Source organism: Nematostella vectensis, chromosome 1, assembly GCF_932526225.1.
Source record: "Nematostella vectensis chromosome 1, jaNemVect1.1, whole genome shotgun sequence".
NCBI lineage: Eukaryota > Metazoa > Cnidaria > Anthozoa > Actiniaria > Edwardsiidae > Nematostella > Nematostella vectensis.
In genome coordinates, this window is record NC_064034.1 from 6,592,104 (window position 1) to 6,615,047 (window position 22,944).

Below are 22,944 nucleotides of genomic sequence, written 5' to 3' on the forward strand. Positions count from 1 at the left end.
GCTCACGATGCAGGAATCGAAAAAAACCCCTTGCCATTCGAGTGATACACATTCCGTTCAAACGATGCCAGAGAAAGCCCTATAATTGTTCCTTGGACATTGCACTTTTGTTCGCTTGAGAGCATACAATCCTCCATACATTCTCTGTAATTTCATTGAAATTGGGCAAAAAAGTAGTCGTTTAAAAGGTAGAACTGTTCGTCGCATCACAGGTGCAGGACTCGAAATTGGTAAATCGACTATCCTTCCATCAAATTGGCCAATAAAATAGGTAGTAGCGCCTTCCAATCTTGTTTCCGAAGAAATAACATTTGATGTAGTTATGCCTAGTTCAGGAACCATTATTGTTGTCTTTAAGATACAGACTGAAGCAAGGAAAACGGTGCGCTCCGCAAGAACAACTTCTCTCCGTTCGTCCGTTCTCCATTTTGTTTTTAAACGGCCCCACGGCTTTCTGGGATAGACACAGGGGAACCATAAAGGCTTTCTAAAAAATACATTTTTTTAAAAAAATTGCGCATATAATGTTTTCCAACCTCAGCAACACTGCCGCACTTCCATTATCATTGGACGTATCAATCAGAGATGCCCCTTGCACGTTTAAATACCGCCTATACTACTTTTATTTGGAATTTTAGTCAACCTGATTAAAAACTTCTAGTGTAACAACAAAAGGGAAGCCCCTGTGCTGGCCGGAATTTCGTTTTTAATTGTGATACCGCTGTTATTACTCGCGGGCCTTGCAAAATGTGAGCCCAGAGAAACCGCTGGCTAATGTCCCTTATTTCTGGGAATGTATAAAACAACAATCAATCATAAATCTGTGTCAATCTAAAAATATTATAAATCATAATTATTAAAATACATAACATAGACTGTGAGTATGCCTAGGTATTCTATCTCACCGAAATGAAGAGAAAAGAACTTCTTAGGAGTCAGCCTGATGCATCTTGAATGAATTCCAAATTCGCTGTCTCTCCGACGTCTTCCCGTTCAATTATTTATATAACATTTAGATAACTTAACATTAGATAACTTAACAGATACCAGGATACTACGAGTAGCATTGTGATTATGAGCTACGAGGAGCAGCTAAAAGGATAAAAACAAGTAGCGAACGAAGTAAAGAAGTGCGGAGAGGGGAAAAAAATGTGAAAATGTACTTAGCTCGCGAGGTTCCCATAACCAAATATGGCGCGATGAACCATATATGGAAAAAAATAGCTTTATTGGACAACATCATGGGCCACGGGGATTCGTTCTCTTATATCATGGTCTCTTGCCGTCACTTCAAACCGTCATTTCAAACGCTGCGCGCTCGGGCCAGAGAGAAAGGATCTTCGTTTGAAAAAAAAATTATTTCTTATGCATATGCCATTTTCGAGAGGTAAAGAACTATCTATTCATTACGCATATGCGAGAAAAAAAGATTTCCCACATATTATCTAAACTCCTTTTGCGGGTTGAGGGTGAAGTTTGGGTTCTAATCACCCAGGCGTCGCTAACATACCGAGTGTAAGTCATGCAAGACTTCAGGGCATGTACCAGAGACTAGTGTGCAGCCCTAGTGAGAAAAAGGTGTAGGCGGACGTCAACGTGGGGTGATTTAGTGATAGCATTCAGTTTTTATTTTCATGGAAAGTTGTATTGAAAGAAATGAATGAGCTGTAGTTAAATTTTCAATTTCTCAATACTTCAATTAACTTATTTCAAAACTAGCAACAAAATTATCAAAACTAAGTTCAAATCCTTTTGAAGAAAAGGGGAAAATACACAGCTAGTTGTATTAGTTGTAATTCATATTTTCGTTTAATGTTGGGGGAATCGACGGAGCATGTGTGAGTCATTGGTAGCGAACGCTTGTTTTGGAGTGACGAATCTTATTGAATATGCAAGTCCACCATTCCCACCACAGCTAGTGCCAAATCTTCATTAACTTCTTAACTCGGTTTAAATAATTAATCCGTATAATAACTTCAGGTTTTGGTTTCTCCATACTAAGGAAGGCGATTAAAATGCAACGAGAAGTAAATCACCAGCGGGGCGCACACGCTTGACACAAAATATTTACCGGCGGGGGTCCCCACAGTCAAAGAATGTCTTAGTCGCCAGTATAGAGAATGCGTTTTATTTATGAGAGAGCCGATATTGTTTTTCTGTATAATATTGGGCTAGTTGGTGCGGGGGAAGATGGAAGGCGCCCATCTGTACATAGGCAGTTAGGAAAGGACCTAAACGCTCTCACAAGCAAGGTAAGCGATATTTCTAGCAGTTTGTTCCAAGTTTCTGTACATTACACTTTTTTCGTGCGTTATACTTGAGACGGGTAGCATTTGGGTATAAAGAAGTTATTTTAGAGAACAACGCCTTTTGCGCAACAGCGAAAAGGTTATGAAAATTGGTATAATTTTCGTTTGTTGGTTATTTCCTGAATTCGTTCTATAGGTAGAGCACAACGCACGTTCATATTTAGGACGCCGATATTAGTTCATTTAAAAATGTACTATAGGGCGCTACATACACAAAACCCATACTACTCTAGGGGATTGCTTACGCAGAGGTATCACAAATACCTTTTAAACCTTTCTTAAATCTTCAAACTGAACTTAAGCGATAGACAAACAATGGCATACCACAATTTTATTTCCTTTGAAGATGAATGAGATTACAGTATTTTAGAGATTAAATAGTAACATTTTTGAAGCGAGGTATATTTTTGTCATCATCTATGAACAATTGTACAACGAAATGTACTTACAGCTATAAGTATACGGGTTTCTGACACGGTATGACATAGTTCTCACTTGAAATTTTTTTGGATTTTTGGTTAATAAGAGGAAAATAGACTAGCTTAACAAATCAGAAAATCTGTCGATTTCGTATATGAGTCTAATGAACAAATTTTAAAGCTATTAAAATTTTATGTAAGAAAAATAATTAAAAAATACGAAAAATATGCCACTTTAATAAGGAGAAAGATTTGAAGACTAGAAACATCTACCATGAGTTCTCTTTTTATCGGAATTGCAGCAAATCAGTATTTCAAGGAGAAGAAAAACAAGTGACGGGTTTAAGTTACAGGTTTAGGCGCATAAAATATTTACACGCATTTGGGAAAACTCGCTGTCTTCCACCCTTATTGCCTTGGTGACGGCATCAAACAAGATGCCAGAAATCATAATTCAAACCATTTTTGTGAATTATTGCAAAAATTTTACCTGAGTAGTTTTTGCGAAGGATAAAACAAATGAGATATTAGATTATTGCAGTGACGAAGATTAAAAGAAAAGAAGAAATAAACTGTCTCATCATCCTGAATGAAAAAGGACTGAAAGAAAATATGCAAAAAATAAAAAAAATGGTTTACGTCCCACTGATAAAAACTAATACTATGAAAGCGATGTTATGCTAAACACGAGTAAGACTTTTTTGGAAATTGGTGCTTTAAATCACTATATCGCATGTGTAAATCCGATTGAAAGGGGAATGTTCTCCTTTTTTGGGAAAGAAAACGTTTATCCATTAAAGCATACATAAAGCATAAAGTCTTGAATCCACCAAAAATTAATAGATATAAAGCAAGAATATAAGTAAAAGTACAAGTTTGGTCATCTGTGATACTTGCAATTCATAAAACGTAAAAATAACTCTCTTATGCACTTTGAATGCCTGAATATAAAATGCTATAATCATTTGGTGGCGATGCTCAAATAACAAGCAACTGATAAATATCCCAAATGGTTGTATTGTGATTATTTCTAGACTGAATGTGTACTTGCAAACCAAGAGCTGTCACCGTATTTATGCCGGGAAAATACTTTGGAAAAAATTCATATACTGAAAGTCCTCGCAACATTCCAAATACGATCCGTATTAAACGTTGAAATTTGTAAATGGTAATAGGGAAGAAAGATATATGAACAGTTACTAGTTTCGACGGCGTTGGCTGTCGCTCAAATGGCAGATTACGCTAGTATCTACATTACGTGAGTAATAAAGTTGTTTTAAGTGGGTGACAAGACAAACTACAGAAAACGAAATTAGGAACATAGCGAATGAGGTGCTTGCAGGTCCGCCATCTTCTCATTAAAAACCGTTTCGACATTAAAAGGCGGATTTCGAGTTCTCTCGGTATCACGTAATGCTGGATTGTACAAAGAAAACTGTAAAAGGTGAGAACAAGTCACATAGAAATGACAATAGTATAATTGCAATGTAAATACACTGTATTAATTTTGAAACCGACAATTTAAAGCTCATCTTCAAACGGAAGGTGAACTATTTCATACTTGAAGTCTTTCTTTGATGAATATCGGTTTAAATTGACGTTATGTTGGCTCAACGTAACCACAAACGGCAATTAAACATTATTGCCTCTTGGGAAAAAGTCTCTTGATAATGAGAAAACTTCCTGGTATGAATTCGAGTCACTTATTTCCTATAGCTTAGTATCTGATCAAAGTACCAGGCTTGTATGTTTTCAATGTAATCTTAAATAACCATAGAATCACCCTAAGGGAACTTCAATCATTAAACCGTGATTATATCCAGTGCACTTAAAAGATGATGACTTCACAAATAAGAAGTGATTCGAGGTGTTAGTTCATTACTTCGCCTGGTGCTTCGGGATCGCCGATAGGTTGACCAAAAAACAGCAGCGCAACTATCAGTTTTTTTGCGAAATAAAAACACATCTGGGCTCTGATTCAGAAGATTCAATATTTATGCTTATCTGTCAAAAGAATAAATCCAACTTTTTCGAATTTTGATATGCCCCAGACCATAAAAATTCGTATTGATACACCTGTATGAGAGAATACCGCCGTAGCCTAACTAAATCCTGAAGACCACCTTTAAAAGCGTTTATTAGAGACAAAACGCGGGCTCCCATTTCTAGAAAAGTATTTGAATAATTTTTATTCAAAATTAGAACTGCTTCAGGTATATCTAAGTAAAAAAGGAATAATACGTACTCCAGTCTAAAGGCACGTTATTTCTTATACCCGAAGTCGGAAATGGGAAATTAAACAATTTCGCATCCCAGTATTAGACTAAAAGCAAACATTGCCCTTAATATACAATTTTGTTATTCACAATAAATCATTTCACGGCGAGAACAAAGGGTTCTTATTGAGAAGGTGGGAAAGCATCAAACGCGTAACAGCTGTCCATATTTGCTAATACCAGAATAACTTCGCAACGCACTTAAAGAGGGAATGTCATGATGATTTTGTTGGGCCACAGTTGACACAATAATCGCCATCCTAGAGGAGTACAATCCGGACTTTAAACGAATTCTTATAGTTATCGTTGTAATCAGCTAAATACATTCGAAGAATCTGAATTACAAATCCTATTGGTGACAAGTCCTAAATCCTGACCAGAATGAAAAGGAGCCTACAGTAATGGTGTATAGAGTTCTTATAGAACAAGGAAAGGGATTTTACCAAACAAAACATAACAAGAACTATATCAATTTCGCCCAAACATTATCAAATTTGGCAAAAAATAATCTGTATTAGCGAAGAATTCAACCAGGAATAAGGTTTAGAGTTCTTGCAGAACAGGGAAAAAGGATTTTTACCAACAAACTACAACAAAACTAAAACTAAAAGACCATAATCTATTTCGCCCGTACTAATCAAATTTTGGTTAAAAGGAATTTGTTATGAGAAAAATTCCTTGATAAGAATCGACCACGGGAATATTTGATATTTTCTAGTAAACATCGTCGAGTGGCAAAGCTCTGCGTGAACCTACTTTGGTTTATCGAAATAGCGCCAAGAAAATTAGATTTGTGGATGTTTTAAAATGCTATATGGTTGTTGTTACAAGGTCTGTAATAATAGAGGCTAAGGCAAATGCTAAGATGTGGAACACTATAACAAATCACGTGATAAAAAATTCATGCCAATTTGATTCTTGCATGTTAAAAACCTATTATACTCAAAGTATACTAAACTCTGAGAATATAGATTTCGGTTCGGAAAGATAAAAATAAGCCTTTTCAAAATTTCTGATAGGTAAACGAATTACATTGTCTCCCTGCCTAACTGGTCATCCTTGCAATATATAGGTTGTGGACTTAGAAGACGACGTCGTATGGCAGCCAGGCCAGACTTTTCGAGAGCACATATGAACAAAGTCGCGCAGTGAGGTGCAGTGAGACCCTCAACGGGGTCTAAAATTCAAGTAGACGAAGAAACAAACGCTCGATAGAAACACAAGAGTCATGGGGGAAAAAGGAAAGCAACAGTATTATCCACGAGTAGCTATGAAGCGCATCAAAGAAGTTAAAGAATATGTGGAATATACCTTTGAGAAACAGCAAATTCTAGTACTCAAGTTGTTTTACTTTTTCGGATTGTCATCCTTAAGTTTGAAAGTGGTTTACATGCCGTTATATTTCAAGCAAGTAGGTCTGCCCGCGAGTTATGCTGGTATCCTTGCTGGCATCCCGCCATTCATCCGTGGGGGCGGGGCCCTCTTCCTTGGATTCCTGGCTGATAAGTTCAACCTGAGGAGAAATCTGTTTCTGGTAAGCCTCGTCGCCAATATGGTCATCCCGCTTTTGTGCCTCATCCCGCGGGTCGAGTATCCCGCATGTGATCTGGACTTTACCGAGGAACCCGTCACCGACCCCCTGGGAATGCCTTACGAAGGATCATCACAAACAGGGGTGCAGAAGCTGGTAACGGGACAGTTTCTCAGCGGGAGATATGGGAACAACTCGCAGGCGCTAGGGAGGACCCCTATTGATATCATTGTGATTAACACAACTCTTCCGAATGCTAAACCTTCGAACCAGAATAAAAAGGAGAATGCTACGGTGATGCTGGGAGCCAGCGGTCTTACCAACAAAGGTAAGGATGGATACAAGGTGACAGTGACCGGGTCGCTGACTTTGTCAGGGAAGCTGACTTACAAACAAGAAGCTCTTGAGAAGAAACGCAGACTTGATCAACAGAGTGAGGAGAGTTTCGAGATTGATAAGAAAGTCCTTAATGGGAATTTATTATCCAAGAATACGAAAAAGGGAGAATCTGATAAAGAAAAGAAGAAAGCCATAAATGGGCATGTTGAAAGCCGTGAAGAAGAGAAAAAGGAAGATGCCAAAGTTCAAAGTGAGAAAGAAAGTGAAATTGAAAAGAAAAACCCGAACAAGAAACAAGTTCCCATGTATATAAATAACAAAGAAAAAAAGGAAATAACACATAGTGGAAACAGCGAAGTAAAAAAATATAATGAAGGTGTTGAAAAGGAAAAGAAGGAATTGTCTCCAACTAAGAAAAAATCCGCAGTACGAGAATGGCCTGAGATCAAACACCAGGCAGAGTTCCATCGCCGTATAACACGGTCGGTCGTGGGGAACTTTTTGACAAAACGGGACGAACGCCTTGGAATCTTCGAGTTCTACCGTAGGACTACTGGTAAACCCAATAAGAAGACGTCAACATCAACGACTAAGCCAAACAATGGAACAGCAACAAAGACCAAGGCAACGAAGAACAAGACCCCGCAGGAAAGCCACGAAGCCATGATGGCCATCTTTACCACTCTTCTTCTTCTGCTGATCATTGGCGAGTTTCTAGGTGGGCCCATGAGAAGTCTATCAGACCTGGCAGTTCTAGAGACGCTGGGTGGTGACAAGTCCAATTACGGAGAGGTGGCACTGTACATGCAAGTTGGAAAGATCTTTCTGGCCCCGCTCATTCTGGTATTGATAAGGAACTACCCACTCCACGTGTGCGATGTCCTGAAGGATAACTACGAGTACTCTCTCTATCCTCTGGCGGCATTCATCGCTATTTCTATGATCTTTGGGCTCTCCATCAAGTTCAAGCAGGAGGACGAGGATAGCAAAATAAGGTGAGCCTACTAGCTTGTGTTTGTATAAGTAGGTGACGTGAACATCTCAGTTAGTAAGTAAAGATTGCTCGACATATCTAATCAAAGGGTTTGCATTAACCAAAATGGGACATTTTAATGAAAATGGACGCATATAAAAGTCCAATCATTTGTGGTCTTTTGGGCTTGGGTTTATAGATCATTAGCCTCATCCAATGAACACTACAGCTTTCTTTTTGTGCTGCTAGTGTGTCGTAATGCGGACTGAAAACTTGACCAATGTCATTGAGAGAAATATTCAATTTGTTTTATTGGGAATAATGATGATTGAGAATTTATTGGTCAGATCAAGATCAAATAAGTGGTTGGTGACTACAGAATTGTCGACTTGTCCACTATCTTTTAATTTATAATATAAAACCACGCATAAAGTCTATTTTCATCGGCTTATTAAAGCGATTTACTTGTCAAGTAATGTTTCTTAAAGACTTCATTTATAGGTTATCTTTGCTGACGTTTAGCGGTCAGCGAAAACAATCGACTGGAGTCTTGTCATTGATATTATATATTTTTTCATAGGGAATTTGACGAGAACGAATAAAATGCATGCTCGAGTACCAAGGCCTGAAATATAAGTAACCCAATGAGTTGGTTGAGTGAGATTATATATCTGAGCTAAATATGATTTCCTTGTAGACCTGAGGACGCCGAGGGTGCAGATAAGACGCTGTACGACGTCATCTTTACCTTCAAGACCTTCACCATCCTCGTGCTGTCATTTTTCGCGGGGGGTCTCAGTGCGGTCCACTACACGTTCATCTTCTGGTACCTGACAGACCTGAGCCCTGAGGACTCAGCCATGGTCATCGCTGTCGTGATCGTTCTGCGAGACATCGTGTCTTCAATCTCATACAAGTTGTCCGGCCGGACACTTGGCATTCTCGGTCCAGTCAACACCCTTCACCTTGCCCTTCTTCTTTACATCATAAGCTTCCTGTCGTATGCTGTGATGGAGAATCCGTGGTTTGCTATCATCCCGGAGATTGTCCAGTACATCGTGTTTCCGCTGGCTTACTCGAGTTTCGTGGTGTATTTGGGCCGCAATACGCCACTTCATCTCAACGCTACTGTGCAAGGTATAGTTAAGGCAGGGTTAAGGAGAGGTAAAGAAGATTGACTGGATGGCTGACTGACCGACGCACGGAGGGATATTGCCACCCCCAACCACCCCCCCCCCCCCCCCTCCCAAGGCCCGTTTTTTTTAAATGTTCAAATCGCCAACAGAAAATTTTAAAATATTTCAGGAATCTACCAATGTCTGTACTATGGCGTGGGATTCGGCGTGGGTCCGTTATTGGCAGGCTTCTTATTTGAGCATGTAGGCGGGGCCTATACGTTCCTCGTGTTTGCTGGCATCAGCTTTGCTCTGCTCCTCTTCTCGCTCGCTCGCCATGCCATCACGCGACACATGGATCGCGCAGACGATTCTTCCTACAAGCGTGTGCCAGAGCAGGAAAGCGACGAAGAACCAGCCACCATGGAACGAGACGAGGCTGATTATTGACCCAAGATCGACAATGTGAAACAAAAATAAATAAACGTATGTAATTATGTGAGAAACAAGCATGAAATGGTATAGAGATAACGAAACGATAAATGAAAATGAATCTAATAAACGAAATTATTGGCTCTTATCAGGGCTGCACACATACACGAAGGTTAAATGTAACTGTTGCACTTACACAATACATCGTATTTAGTCTATTTATTGAGTTCGCCCTGAAGTCTTATTAAAGACGAAAATTTGGGTCGAATACCAGTTTTTGGTGTATAATATTTATTCTAGGGTATACTCAATGCGAAAGATAAAATAATGTAATCGTATATTAATAATGAATAAAAGGAGATGTTCTTTAAACGAAAGATAAATATACGTGCTCATGCCGATTTTTTTTCTTTTTATCTGTTAGCTCGTCTAGATATTTTTTAGTCTACTTCGCCTTTGAACACTGTGCTTTTAAGGATATACACAACTCCGCGGTTTTTATTGTATTCACTAAAATACACTTTTTCTATGAGAGAAATAGAAAGACGAGTGTAGTTTGCCTTGAGAATTCTGATCCATAATATTATTCAATTAAAAGATTAAAAAAATCTTATTGACACAAGTAAAGTATTTCATAGCTTTTCATCGCATGTACCTTATGTAAGTTTGTGTATATGGGAATAAAACTTATCAACGTGTCGAGTCGTTTAAGTCATACCACCATGCGAAAGAGAAAACTATACATATTCAAGCGCAACGTCTCTTTTGCCGCAATTTTTGCTTAATTTTGTTTTTGCTTCTTCTTGGACTTTGAGCGTGTTTATCTTTTATTTGTACGCAAGTTAAACAAATGTAGCGTGAAGACTTGCACATTTGCAATATGGCTTGAGTCTACGGCGTTTAAACGGTACTACTCTAATGAATTATCAGTCATGAAAGCTATCGCACGCGTCGACAATGCGTGGATGTAAGTCATTCCAAGGTTCCCTTGGAAGCCTGGGAACAAGTGCCTCTGGTACCCAGGCTACGCTACCTCTCTCGAGTCACTGGCCTCTAGTGGGGCTGCGCCCGGTACGAAATTTGCGCCTCGTTCTCAGAGTCTTCTGATTCTTGTTCACTGCGCTTCTTGTATTTTGTCTTTTATACTTTAAATAAAAATAATAATAAATGGTCTTTCATTGGGTGTGGTTCCCTTGTGGCAAAAAGGATAACAAGCTTCATAATTTACCAGCTATGCAATAGGTATAAGTTTGAACAGTATAAGCACTTTTTCAGACAAATTTACCAGCCTTGCCTTTGCTTTCTCGTTATCTTTCCTTAGTTTGAACAGGAGATGAAAAAAAAGAGTCTACCTTCCATTACTCACATCCCCCAAAATTCCTCTAGGATTGTCAAAAGTCAAACAACAATTCTTTTTACAGCTCTGATGCAACGGCCTGAGGAAGATAACTATAGAAAAAAGCCCCTTACGTGAACAGAGCACAGTTTTGCGCATTATGCCCTCCCTGCCTTTGTATGTGATAACGTTCGACCCCATTACTGAAATTATAGAGATACCATTCCATTACTTAATCATAAAAATCAAATTAAAAATAATCCAAGTTATTCTAATGTCTTCAAATAATACAAAAGAACAAAACTCTTAATCCAATTTCTGCAAAAAGAATTTAAAGAGAAATGCAGCATCTGGAACCATGTACTGTTTTTTATACATCTTCCACCTAATAAAAAGCATTCAACATCTTCCCAAATTCGCCTTCAGTACTGAGAAGAGTGTACACAATCGCTATTTGATTACACTTTAACGCAAACACTATTTGTGATCATTTCATTAAAAGGTGAAACTCAATGTAATAACTGTCATATTTATGTTATAGCCTGTTGCAGCTACATGACAATGAATTTCATCAAACAAAACAATTTCACTTCTAGTGTTAAATATGCCAGGTTAGCTGTTTTAGCCGTTACTATTCATAAAAGCTCAACTAAAAGGGATGAAATAGAGGGAAAAGATCACGCAAATTGGTCATTTTGTAAAACGCTGACTAAACATGAGTTTAGTCAATCAAATGCGATCATTTCTCTGGTTTAAGTGATTTCATTTATTTTTACATTAAGACAGGGTGTGATGCCGACAAAAAAGTTAATAAACATCCATCGAATTACAAGCAACATGCGAAATATTTCACTTGATTATGGCTTGACAGTTTTTTGTTTTCGAGTATAAAGAACACCGAATAACGCTTCCGATTTCAGAAATAAATTTGATTAAAATGAATTGTTGAGAATAGTGGGATTTCCTAAAAAAGATGTATTGTTGAAAGGTTTGTGGTCAAAAGGAATACACTTCTAGAATCCTTGTATTAACACAGCACTCACATGACGTTTTAGGATCAAATTAGCAGCCGTTTTATCCCGTTATCTAACCTAATGCTCTCCACTCGTAGCTACACACGTCACATGTGCGTCCCACCCTTTTGTTCCTAAATTCACCGGTCACTCCCGAGAGTTACTGAATAGGAAATGGAAGCTTATTTGGGAAATTATTACTTAAGGATTAGCACTAGTCTACTAAATAAACACCTCCAAAGGTATAGTGCAAAGTCACTCACGAGTTGTGGTAGTTTGTGGTGTTTGTGTGGTTATTTTGAGGTTTTGAGTTAAAGAGGCGAGCACTTGAGTAAGACATGACAGACGCGCGTGACGACGCAAGAAATAGCAAACCGAAGATGAGTTTAGTGCGCTTTTGGTCCGCAAACAAGAGCCTGTCTTAAGGACAGGTGCAGTTCTTAGATAATTACATAGGAGCTTTCTTCCAGTGGTTTTGTCACTTGCTGTCAATAACTCGACCGCAGTATAGCATTGGCTATTGTTATTTTGTTATTAATCTAAGATTAATCCCCCGTTCACTAAAAAACTTCCCACCGACGCATAGCCACATAGCATTGGTGCCGCTCTCTTAGCGCTATATAAGACACCGAGTGGACTCCGCACTCGCACAGTAGAATTAACACGGACTAGTTTACTTGTTTCTACACGAGACACATATCAAACGCTCAGTCATGGCAACTAAAGCTGTAACGTTTCTTGCTCTCGCGTTTATCGCAGTTATATTGCTATCGACGACAGTAGCCAAGCCCAGATGTCGACCCGGAGCAATGATGTGTCGATTCCCAGGGCGTAACGCGATCCCAAAGGTAAGAGCATTTCCAAAAATTGGACTGATTATCCCTTGCTATATATGCTCGGCATCGTCAACTTTCGTACAGTCATATTTAGGGTCTAGATAATTGTTTAAACACAAGCATTTCTATAACATGCTTCAAATTACTCCACGAAAAAGGACATCTAAAGCACAAGTCATCTAAAGACGGTAAACCATCCTTACATGACTCAAAGAATCCATAATGGATTACTGCAATCTCTTAACAGTATTTTCTCCACGCCTCACTCTCCCTACACTAAAAGCGTTGGTATATTTAAGCTACCTTTATTTCGACGTTTTTAACACAGCTAGTCAAAAAAAGATTCGCGTTTTTTTCTTTTTTTTTTGTCCTTTAAATGCTGAAAATAAGGGCACTTGCTCAATAAAAACGAGAGACAAATAGGATTACATAAAAACCTATACCTCCTTTTCCACCCTTTTTAAATATAAACCAACATCCGCCATCATTTCACTCCAATGTCTGCGTTTCCAATTAGAGCTTCTTTCCCGGTGTTGATCAGATATTTACACAACCAAGACTGCCCTCTTAAGCCGCACAAACGATTTTTTCGGTAAATTAAAAAAAAGTTGAATGAAGGGGCGCCTAATAGAGTATGTATCGGTGATTTATACTGTGGGATTGCTAAGAGGATTGTATTGCTGAATAATTGGAATCGCCGATAACTGAAGTGGAAGAATATCCACCATATTATACACACTTCATGGCTATCATAACTTCCAAATTGGAGGTTTTACTGGAGTGGAATTTAAGTCGAGATGAATGTGCAAATACCGACTTCCTACGGCTATAAACAAGGCTTTTTACAATAATGATATCGGTTTTTGTAAGGTAACGCCCTTTTAAAGTGGCAAAGCTAGAAAGAAATACTTTTATCACAAGATAAATAAATACTCTAGTTGGCGAAATGTATTTGAAAATATTTCTTTTCAAATGTTCAATGATGTAAACTATATACTGAAAATAAGATAAACAGAAGCAAAAAAAATCACATGTAAAATAAAAATATGTAAACTAAAAATGTGCCATGGCTTCAACAACAAAAATAGCACAACTACATCCTGAAAAAAAATGCCTTCTTATCTATTGTGTACATAATTAATCGAGCGTATCATCGGAATCTGAACTAACAGGATACACGTTCTATGCAAAAAGGTTTGGGTTTCTGTTTTTCCGTAAACACAGCAGCTGGTTAAACATATGGCCTAAAATACAAGCTGTGATGAGATATCCTAACAAAGTCAGAATTGACGCGATAATGCCCACAAGAAACAAAATTTTAAATGCCACAATTTGACCGTTTTGTTTGACGGCTAATGCGACGGAATTTTTTCATATAGGATTTCAACATTGTTACAAGAAAATATTATATAATAGTACCTGTGTACTATATATGGAAAAAGTATTTTTGCAGTATTTGCATAAAAAACAAATCAGTATTTGAAGAAGAAAGATATGATATCAAAATTAAGGTCAAGCAGTGCAATGCAGAGCAAAACTTGATTTTTTTAGTGTTCTAATGTCCTATGCCATAAGGAGAAGGGAATGAATGAGAAGGGAAAGAAAGAAAGAAAAACATGCTATTTGTACAGAAAAAGTGAATTGCATTCCCTTTCCCGGCCAATGGTACCCACTTAACAGTTAATCTCAATGCTATGAAATGCTGGTCACATTGTGAATGATGATTTGGCGTTGAAATATCATGTTGTTCTTTTAGCCTCAAATTGAAACACAAGAGCCCGTTCAACAATCGGTAAGTACACATATAAAACACGATAACAACATTTAATAAATTCTGATAATGTATTCCTCGTCCCCTTACTATCATCTGAATAGCCGCTTCAAACACTTTGATAAAATATAACAGAATGTATATAGCAATTCAGCTAGTTATTCTTTCATATTTTGATATAAATATTACATACCTTGCCTGACATGACGAAAAAAACAATGCGCACTTCGAAGAGATAGAGAAAGAAGATACAATTTCAATGGCCATCAGTTGCTTGTAAATCAGCCTGATTTTTCCTTTTCGAAGCACAAATAACGTGTGGCCGAAATGCACATACACCATACACTCTTTTTATTTTAATAAAAACGTCTAATTATCAGTTGAGGTTGGGCCGTTCTTATTTTTGGGACATTTTAAGACTGAATATGTTCTTAACGATGTTTTTAAATTTTAGTGTATATAAGTATGTTATGCCCAATGAATTATTATGTAGAGAATTACAATAATGATCAATAGCAAAATTAGGTTGATACTATGAGCAGAATTTGATTCTGCATTTTAGAACGCATCAGAACTAAATAAAAATAAAAATATTTCTGCTATCTGATGTAATGGGATGCTGACATTAAGCGAGTAAAAAAAAACTGGTTTCACGAGTAAAATTCACACAAGATACCCTGTAGATCAATAGAGAGCAACTCAAATTAATCTCTGGTGGTTTTATTTTCGCAGAGAAGCCCCAAAACACGTCTACATCACCTTTAATTACATCTATTTCATTTCCAAAAATGTCATTTGCAGGATTCGAGTTTGTGCGTGACACTAGCGAGACAAATTCATTTCAAGTATAAATTTCATGTAACTTTCTGTCTGTCCCAGCACAATTTTCGAGTCAGCATCGCAACGAAGGTCTCGTAACAAAGCGAAATGTTAGAACATTTGATCCCTACATTGTTTTTGTGTAACGTCTTTTTGTAGGCAACTTAATTTTTTGAAACTTTAGTCCTACTACAAAGTTTGGGGAGCCTGTGTTACGCCAACTAAACCGTAGCGTAGGTAAGCGAGTTAACCCACCTCGTGAGCAGGGTTAGATTTTACCTCCAAACCAACCCAGAGTTAGCGTTAACCACCGTTTCGGAAACAGAACTAATCCGGGGGTAAAAATTTAATCGTGGGTTAGGGCAAATTTAACCCTGGGTTAGCGCTAATCGACTTTTCAGGAACCGGCCCCTGGCATTTATCTGTTAACAGTTTAACAATTACTGTTTGCCTGTTACATTCTATTTAAAGGCATCGTGCCCTTATTTGGAGAGCTACACGCTGTGTATGTCATAGTTGTTGTGTTGTAATAAACTTTTTCTGTGTAACAGCTTTATCTTTCGGGTTCTATCAGACCAGATGCAACAAAACGGCTATGACCCACTTGGCTGGGGGAGGTACCGGTTTTTACTTGTTTGCTGTTACAATTTTGAAGCTTTACAAGATCTTTACAAGATGTGTATAAGATGTGCTTCTCTGTCTGTTTCTTCTTCTTTGTGTTCACATTATATTTGTTCTTCATTCTACAAGTGCTTCGGGGGCTTCGGTACGCACCCCTTTTTAAATGCTCCTAAGACGGCATGTCCTTTAGGATAACCGACCCTGACATCCCGAAGGGCTTTTAGCTCTGTTTGGATAAGGGTTTAACTAGCCTGCGTAGTGGCTCAGGGGGAAGGGGAGGGAAGCCGCTACACAGGCTAGGGTTTAGCCAATAGGTGTACGAGGGGCGACCTTCCTATGTGGGTGTGCCAGTCGGAGCCATTTGGCTACCGTGTAATGTTTACAATGTTGTTACTGACTGCGGATGTCACACACTAACTTCTTACACTGTTAGTGCGCATGGCAAGCTACACACGTGATTATTATGATTGACAGCATTCCCATCATTTTTTCACTCAATCTCTTAAAATGTTCTAAAACCTAATTCTACCGACGGGTAGGTCTGAAGCTTACTTAGAGTAAACCTTGTGTGAACTCAGACCTAACTTTTTTTAAATGTAGTTAACGGATACAGGACCAAAACAAAGGCTCAAAACTCTGTTCTCAAGTACAATTTGAAAAGGGACGCGGAACGCCTATAAGTTTCCCGATCAAAAGGTCAATCTGCTAAAAATAGGAACTGCTCCATGCGAGCGTTTTAGATTTCCCTGTCAAACGCGATAGGTTAACTAAACAAAATGCTTTTAGTTGTCCTGTGGACTTCAATATGTTGACAGCCGATCAGTATATAATTTCTAGATGCTAAGTATGTCTTCACTATATGTGTGACTTATTCCTGCGTGACATCTGTCCTAGCATTCGGTGTTAGAAGAAGTTCTGAGTTCGCTCTCTCTGCCTCCAAAATGCTTGGTTGGTTACCTTGAATCAGACCTTACACCCTCTACTCTACACTGGGTACCGAAGGGTCCAAGCTCTACTTGTTCACTAACAAAAACGTTGTTCCTTTAACACCCACCCATCCCCCCATGACGTTTTCCCCATCACGCAAAATCCCTTATATTTGGCAAAGGTCGGATATTTTCATGTGATGATTATTTTAAAGATTCACCATTATCTGGTGTCTATTTAACCCCCTTTCTAGATCTCCACGGGTAACACAGATGACTTGGATTTTGAAGATGAGGCTCTACGAGAAAATCTCCTGCGCATGCTCAGAAAACGGCTCCAATGAATGAACGACTAAAAGAAAAGAACCCAGGACAATTGTATTACAAACACAAGTTTATAGCATGTACTTGGACGTCGTAGACTTGGAAAATGATATCTAACGTTGTAAATACATAGGTCAAATAGATTCTAAGGTCTGTGAATAGGAGGCCTTCGTTTACATAAAGGCATGCTTATAAATATTGATGTCTATTGGTTAGAAAACATAAACAAAATAAACTTCAAGAAATAAATAATTGTCCATAATTTCCATTTTTCTTTTCAATTTCCATACATTTTAAAATTTTAAATTCAGTAGCACATTATTTTATAGTGGGAACACAAGCCTGCATTCAACCTCTTTCCCAGGGCCCTCTCCCTTTCCTGTCATTTGGGTCGATGGGTAATGGCCCTGGGATCGGCCAGTCACGTGACTCCTTCTACACCCAGGATTTCTGGGTGTAATAAATAAGCATAAATTATCCAATTTTTATCTTCAAAACAAGATGGCGGAAAAGTCGGAGGTACCGGCCGTTTTCACTCGATTTAGGATAGCTAAGAATTGCTACGATTTTTCATCTTTAAATTTAATGGACGCGCCTGAAATTTAAATTTTGAGGCAAAATATTTTCAGGTTTTGTTATTTTTACTCGCGCGCTGTCACTTTTTGGCGTTGTTGTTGTAAAACACAAATCCAAAGCAATTCTCTGTTATTCCCTTGTGTACAAAACACTGTTTTCAACAGTCGATCTGAAGCTCTGCTTTTTCGATGTTTATTTTGAAGCTTGCTCTGCAAAATTTGCATAAATTAGCCTTTTAGCCGTAGACCAATCAACACGTAGAACGCAGTGGCCGATCCCAGGGCCATTTCCCTCCGACCCAAATGACAGGAAAGGGAGAGAGCCCTGGGAACAAGGTTGACCCGCACTAAGGCTAATCTTAGAAAATAACAAAAATAGTTTTTACTAACAATCGCAACAACGGCAATAGTTTAAGTAATGCTTCGTGTAGGAGCTATACAAAGTCCCATTGTCCTGCGATAAAAAGCTATTATAGCTTTTACACATAGGATCTTTTTTATACCTAAACATGCATGCAGGACATATAATAGAAGATAGTAAGATTTTGAATAATTTGCGTAAAACATGTCTTTTGATATATACCTTACAGGGATTTTATGTGGTGAACCAATCACAAGAAGCCAGAACAACAGCTGTTAGTTGTCTTATATTTACAAGGTTCTCCACAAAAAATTTACCTGGATCTGACATAGTAATTAACCCTATAACCAAAATATTAAAAAATATTATAAATCATGTGGTGTTATCTGTATCTTATGCTATAATGTTTTGTTCTGGCCAATCACATTTCTAGAATAAACAAAGGCATTTTTGACATGCCAGCGAGCATTTGTCGTTGGGTTGCCTCGTTCTTACACGGAGCATTACTTAAAATACTGACCAGGGGGGGGGGAGGGGGGGGGAGGGATAATTGCGTGACGGATAAAGCTGTTCTCTTTAATTTCTAACACATCTATACACACCCTTGACTATAACTCGCGCTTTTCGTGCATTCGCAACTTGTGGTATAATGCAACATATCTTCAGCGTTGAGATATTAGGGAACATATCACTATAAAATCCCTTCAGAGCTTGCACTGTTACGCTTGATCTATCATTGCTCTGTTTCGCGTCGGATATAGGAAACATACAGCAAAAAACTAATAATGCTGGAATATATATTTTTATTAAAACAACAATTTTTTTGTAGTTGCAAATGATTTGACCATCTAGTATTATACCGTTGCCGATGACTTCAATGATCTGATTCTAACTCCGCGGCGAGGTATACCTCGCGTTTCAATTTAGGTGCGAGCCTATGAGAACAGCGGCGTGATTGGCAATCATTTAAAGATCTGTCACAAAGTTCCCAGAGTCGAAATATTTATTGCAATTTAGTTTCGCAGCATTCACGCGGGGTATCTTTGATTGTATAGTGACTGTAATTATATATTTTTTCTTTATTCAAGGGAAGTTTTCTGATAAAATTCTGACCACCCCCGAAAGACCAAAAAGAAATATTGCATACCATTGCATTACCTCCACGTGATGTTTATTATCGGATTTGGCTACAAAAAAGTCAAGTTTAACTTAAGAGTTCAAGTATAATTTTATAAAGTTAAAGTTTGATTTTATAGATGTATGACATACCAGAGCTACTAGGCCACATTAAAAAATATTATGGTTCTGGGGCCAGTTCCTGAAAGGCCGATTTACTTAGATACCCTAGATCCCGTAAGCCAAGTCATCCCCCGATTTACTACTGGTTTGACGAGTAAAATTCACACAGGATACCAAGTAGATCAATATAGAGCAACTCAAATTTATCTTTGGTAGGTTTATTTTTGCAGAGAAGCCCCAAAACTTCTCTACATCGCCTGTAATTACCTCCGTTTCATTGCCAAAAATGTATTTTACAGGATTCGAGTTGGTGCGTGACACTGCGAGACAGATTCCTTTCAAGTATTAATTTCATGTAAATTTCTGTCTGTTCCAGCACAATTTTCGAGTCAGCATCGCAACGAAGGACGGTCGCATAAAAAAGCAAAATGTTAGGACATTTGATCCCTACATTGTTTTTGTGTAACGTCTTTTTGTCGGCAACTATATTTTATGAAACTTAAGTTCTACTACTAAGTTTGGGAGGCCTGTGTGACGCCAACTAAACCGTTAGGCAAGCGAGTTAACCCACCTCGCGAGCAGGGTCAGATTTACCTCCAAACTAACCCGGTGTTTGCGCTAACCAGTGTTTCGGGAACAGAACTAACCCGGGGGTTAACATTTAATTGTGGTTTAGGGCAAATTTAACCCTGGGTTAGCGCTAATCGGCCTTTCAGGAACAGGCCCCGGTTAGACTAGTCTTTTTGGCAAGCTCGTCGGGGCACAGGGTTACAAAACCTTTCAGTCTCCAGTCAATCCCAGTCACTAGCTATTTTCACAATTGATCACCTCTTGGACTGAATTGTCCTATAATTGTCTTATATCCTAGAATAAAGGTCACAATAAACTCTCATTGCTTTGTGATGTGTGTATTTATTCAGAATAAGCGGTATTTCTAACGTTTAATCAGGTGAGGATTCCGCGTTACTTGATGCCTCTAAAAATAAGTATTAATAAGTGAAGATTAAGGATTAAGAAGGAAAAAAACAAAAGAGAAAAGAAAAAAGGGGAGAAAAAGGGAAAGAAACGAAGAGGAAAACAAAAAACACAAAAAGGGGTTAAGAAGAAAAAAAAAGGAGCAAAGAAAGGAAAAAGGCAGTTGAAATATATGTAGGGTAATTAGTGTATTATAATATTGTAAGTGTAGCTTTTTCTTTATTTTTCGTATCTTATTTATGTATATTTATGTAATTATTTGGAACATAACAATAAATAAATAATACAAGAGGTACAAATATTCACTATGCTTTGATAGAATACGAAAACAGTTACATAATCGTGACATCACACGCAGTATATAATCTACAAGTAAAAGAAATAGGACAGGGAGCCCATTTATTTGAAACACTTTGCAGTCCAAGATGTGAATGGATCATTAAGTGTGAGTAAACCTATCGTTTTTATTCAAGTACTTTATAGAACGTTAAACACTAATCAATTTTATATTTAATTTGTTATCTTTTATTTTGACTAACATATATATGAGAAATAAAGTGCAAAAAAAAATATTCCAGACATATCCGAGTTGTTTATCTTCGAAACTTGCCCCAGTGCAAAACAATTAGGGAAATTCGTGGTTTATTATCCAAATTTCGCCGCGCCCCTGCGGGTGGTGGTTTTTTTCTTCTGTATGGCCAGAGTGTCGAGCGCAAACTAGAGGACTAGAGGTTTTACAAAGAAGATAAAATAAATGAAATAAATGTTGCATCGTCACATATTTTTGACGCGGGCGGCGACCAGGAACGGCCCAATAACTGAGACGTTCTTATTAGTGAAACAATCCACAAAATCAAACTAAACACTCAGTCTAAGGGATAAATGGTATTGATAAATGGTCTTGGTCTTTATATGAATCTAATCAATATGACTATTAAAAAGCCAAATAATTTCTAGACAAATTTCAAATTGTAATGGCTGGATAATTCTGGAATCCAAGTAAGATCTATTCCACATTATAGACGTAAGGCATTTTACGGGATAAGTCAGGAAAGATCGGACATGGACATGACGAATCGACAAACCTCTACCCACTGTCTTCCCACAGTTAGAAAGTCTTTTCACTCCAAAGCCAAACAAATCGATTCCAGGCCAAAAGAGACACAGGATATAGCAGTGTAAACAACTTTGGAACCACTGTTTTCATAAAAGACAGCAGCAAGGAGTGTTGGTGATTCATTAAAAAAATGCTGTGCTGATGAATGCATGCAGGCTTCAAACGAAGCATAATGTATGGCGTACCTACCGTATTCAGAGCATATGGCGAAGAAATTCAAGCGCGAATAGCGTGCTTCAAAAACATCGACAAAAATGTGAGTGGCCTGTGAGTCTCACCTCATAGGAAAAGAGACGGGAATTTGCCGGCAGACATGCGTCCAAGTTCAGGCGTTTTTGGGCTTGTTGAGCTTACAGCTTTTTAAAAAACTTTCGAAAGCGCTAGAAACTATTCTTTTTTTCTTCCTATGATTTTCGTTATGTCAGATTTGTATTAAAGTGCATTAAATGCACTGTCATATGTAAAAACGGTAGCACGCCAAATACCGTTTCTTCATAGCGTAAAGAACTTATGCTTTTTCATATGAAAAACGGTATTTTTCGAAATTTATATTATTATATTCCGGAAACCAACGGTATGCACCGAAAGTTTCTTAGTTAACAATGTGTTGGATTTTCTATTGATTTTATTTCTCAATCACGAATATAAATAAAAAGCCATTCCCATTTTGTGTCGCCTAATTAGGATTTTGCTTAGAGTTAAACAAAAGCCCAAATTCAGAAGCCCTTTTGACCCGCCGCCAAATACACTCCTGCACTTGCGGTTTATTCACCCGAGTAGCATACGTGCCTCCATTTAATCAATTGTCCCTAAATTCGCCGGAGGAAAATGAGAAAAGGAGTTGAGAGTTTTATATAAGACAATACTTACGATATTTGTATACATGCTTACCTAACGCATCTCGCAGTAATTTAACGTTCAAGTTCAAGCTAAATAAATAAGCTGCATAACTCTCTTTTTTTATAAGAACGTCTAATTTTCAGTTTAGGCTGAGCCGTTCTTATTTTTGGAGCAATTTAAGGCTACGATGTTCTTTAATGTTAGTGTATATAATGAATATAATACCCAATTAATTATTAGAAAGAGAATACACTTCTGATCAATGGCAATAATAAGGTTGTTACTATAAGCACATTTTGATTCTGCATTTTAGTACGAATCAGGACTAAAAAAGAATTTTTTGCCCTCTGAGCGTCGGCATGTTGTTAGCATGTTCTTGAAAAAATTGGTGAAATGTCAGGCTGGACGTTCTAATAAAAAATGTTCTTATAAAAAGGGTGTATAAGGATATTTCTTCGAGTTGCTGATGTAGCTGATTATATCTGTAAATAAAATCAGTATGGATAAGAATCTGTAAAAAATCGCTAAATACACTTTTTAAGCCCTTGTGCAATGGTGTGCAGGGTGTGAGAGTTCTAGGTTCTTCCTTTAAATTTCATTAAATTTTCCAAGATGCCAATAAAAATATGCCTCTTAAATTGCGAATTTAATAATTTAGCCATATTGAATAGCACTGGTAAAAGCGTAATGGAATAAAACTGATGATAATTTATAGTAATGATAGAACGTTTAAATATTTTTGTGCAGAAACTTTTCGTGTGGTTTTCGTGTGGTTATTTTGAGGTTTTGGGTTAAAG

The 22,944-nt window shown here is 37.8% G+C and overlaps 1 protein-coding gene across 2 annotated transcripts; it reads left to right on the top strand.

The window, feature by feature from the left end:
- The first annotated feature begins 2,080 nt into the window (after positions 1-2,080).
- Positions 2,081-10,092, top strand: LOC5519111. 2 transcript variants are annotated; one of them, XM_001638981.3, is made up of 4 exons: positions 2,081-2,252; positions 6,077-7,869; positions 8,545-8,984; positions 9,153-10,092. In XM_001638981.3, exons 2-4 carry the CDS (start codon positions 6,233-6,235, stop codon positions 9,410-9,412), a joined length of 2,337 nt encoding a protein of 778 aa, XP_001639031.2. In that variant the 5' UTR covers positions 2,081-2,252; positions 6,077-6,232; the 3' UTR covers positions 9,413-10,092. The 2 variants fall into 2 exon arrangements, with proteins under 2 accessions (XP_001639031.2, XP_032219767.2); XM_032363876.2 differs by lacking the exon at positions 2,081-2,252 and adding an exon at positions 4,025-4,172.
- The last annotated feature ends 12,852 nt before the right edge of the window (positions 10,093-22,944 follow it).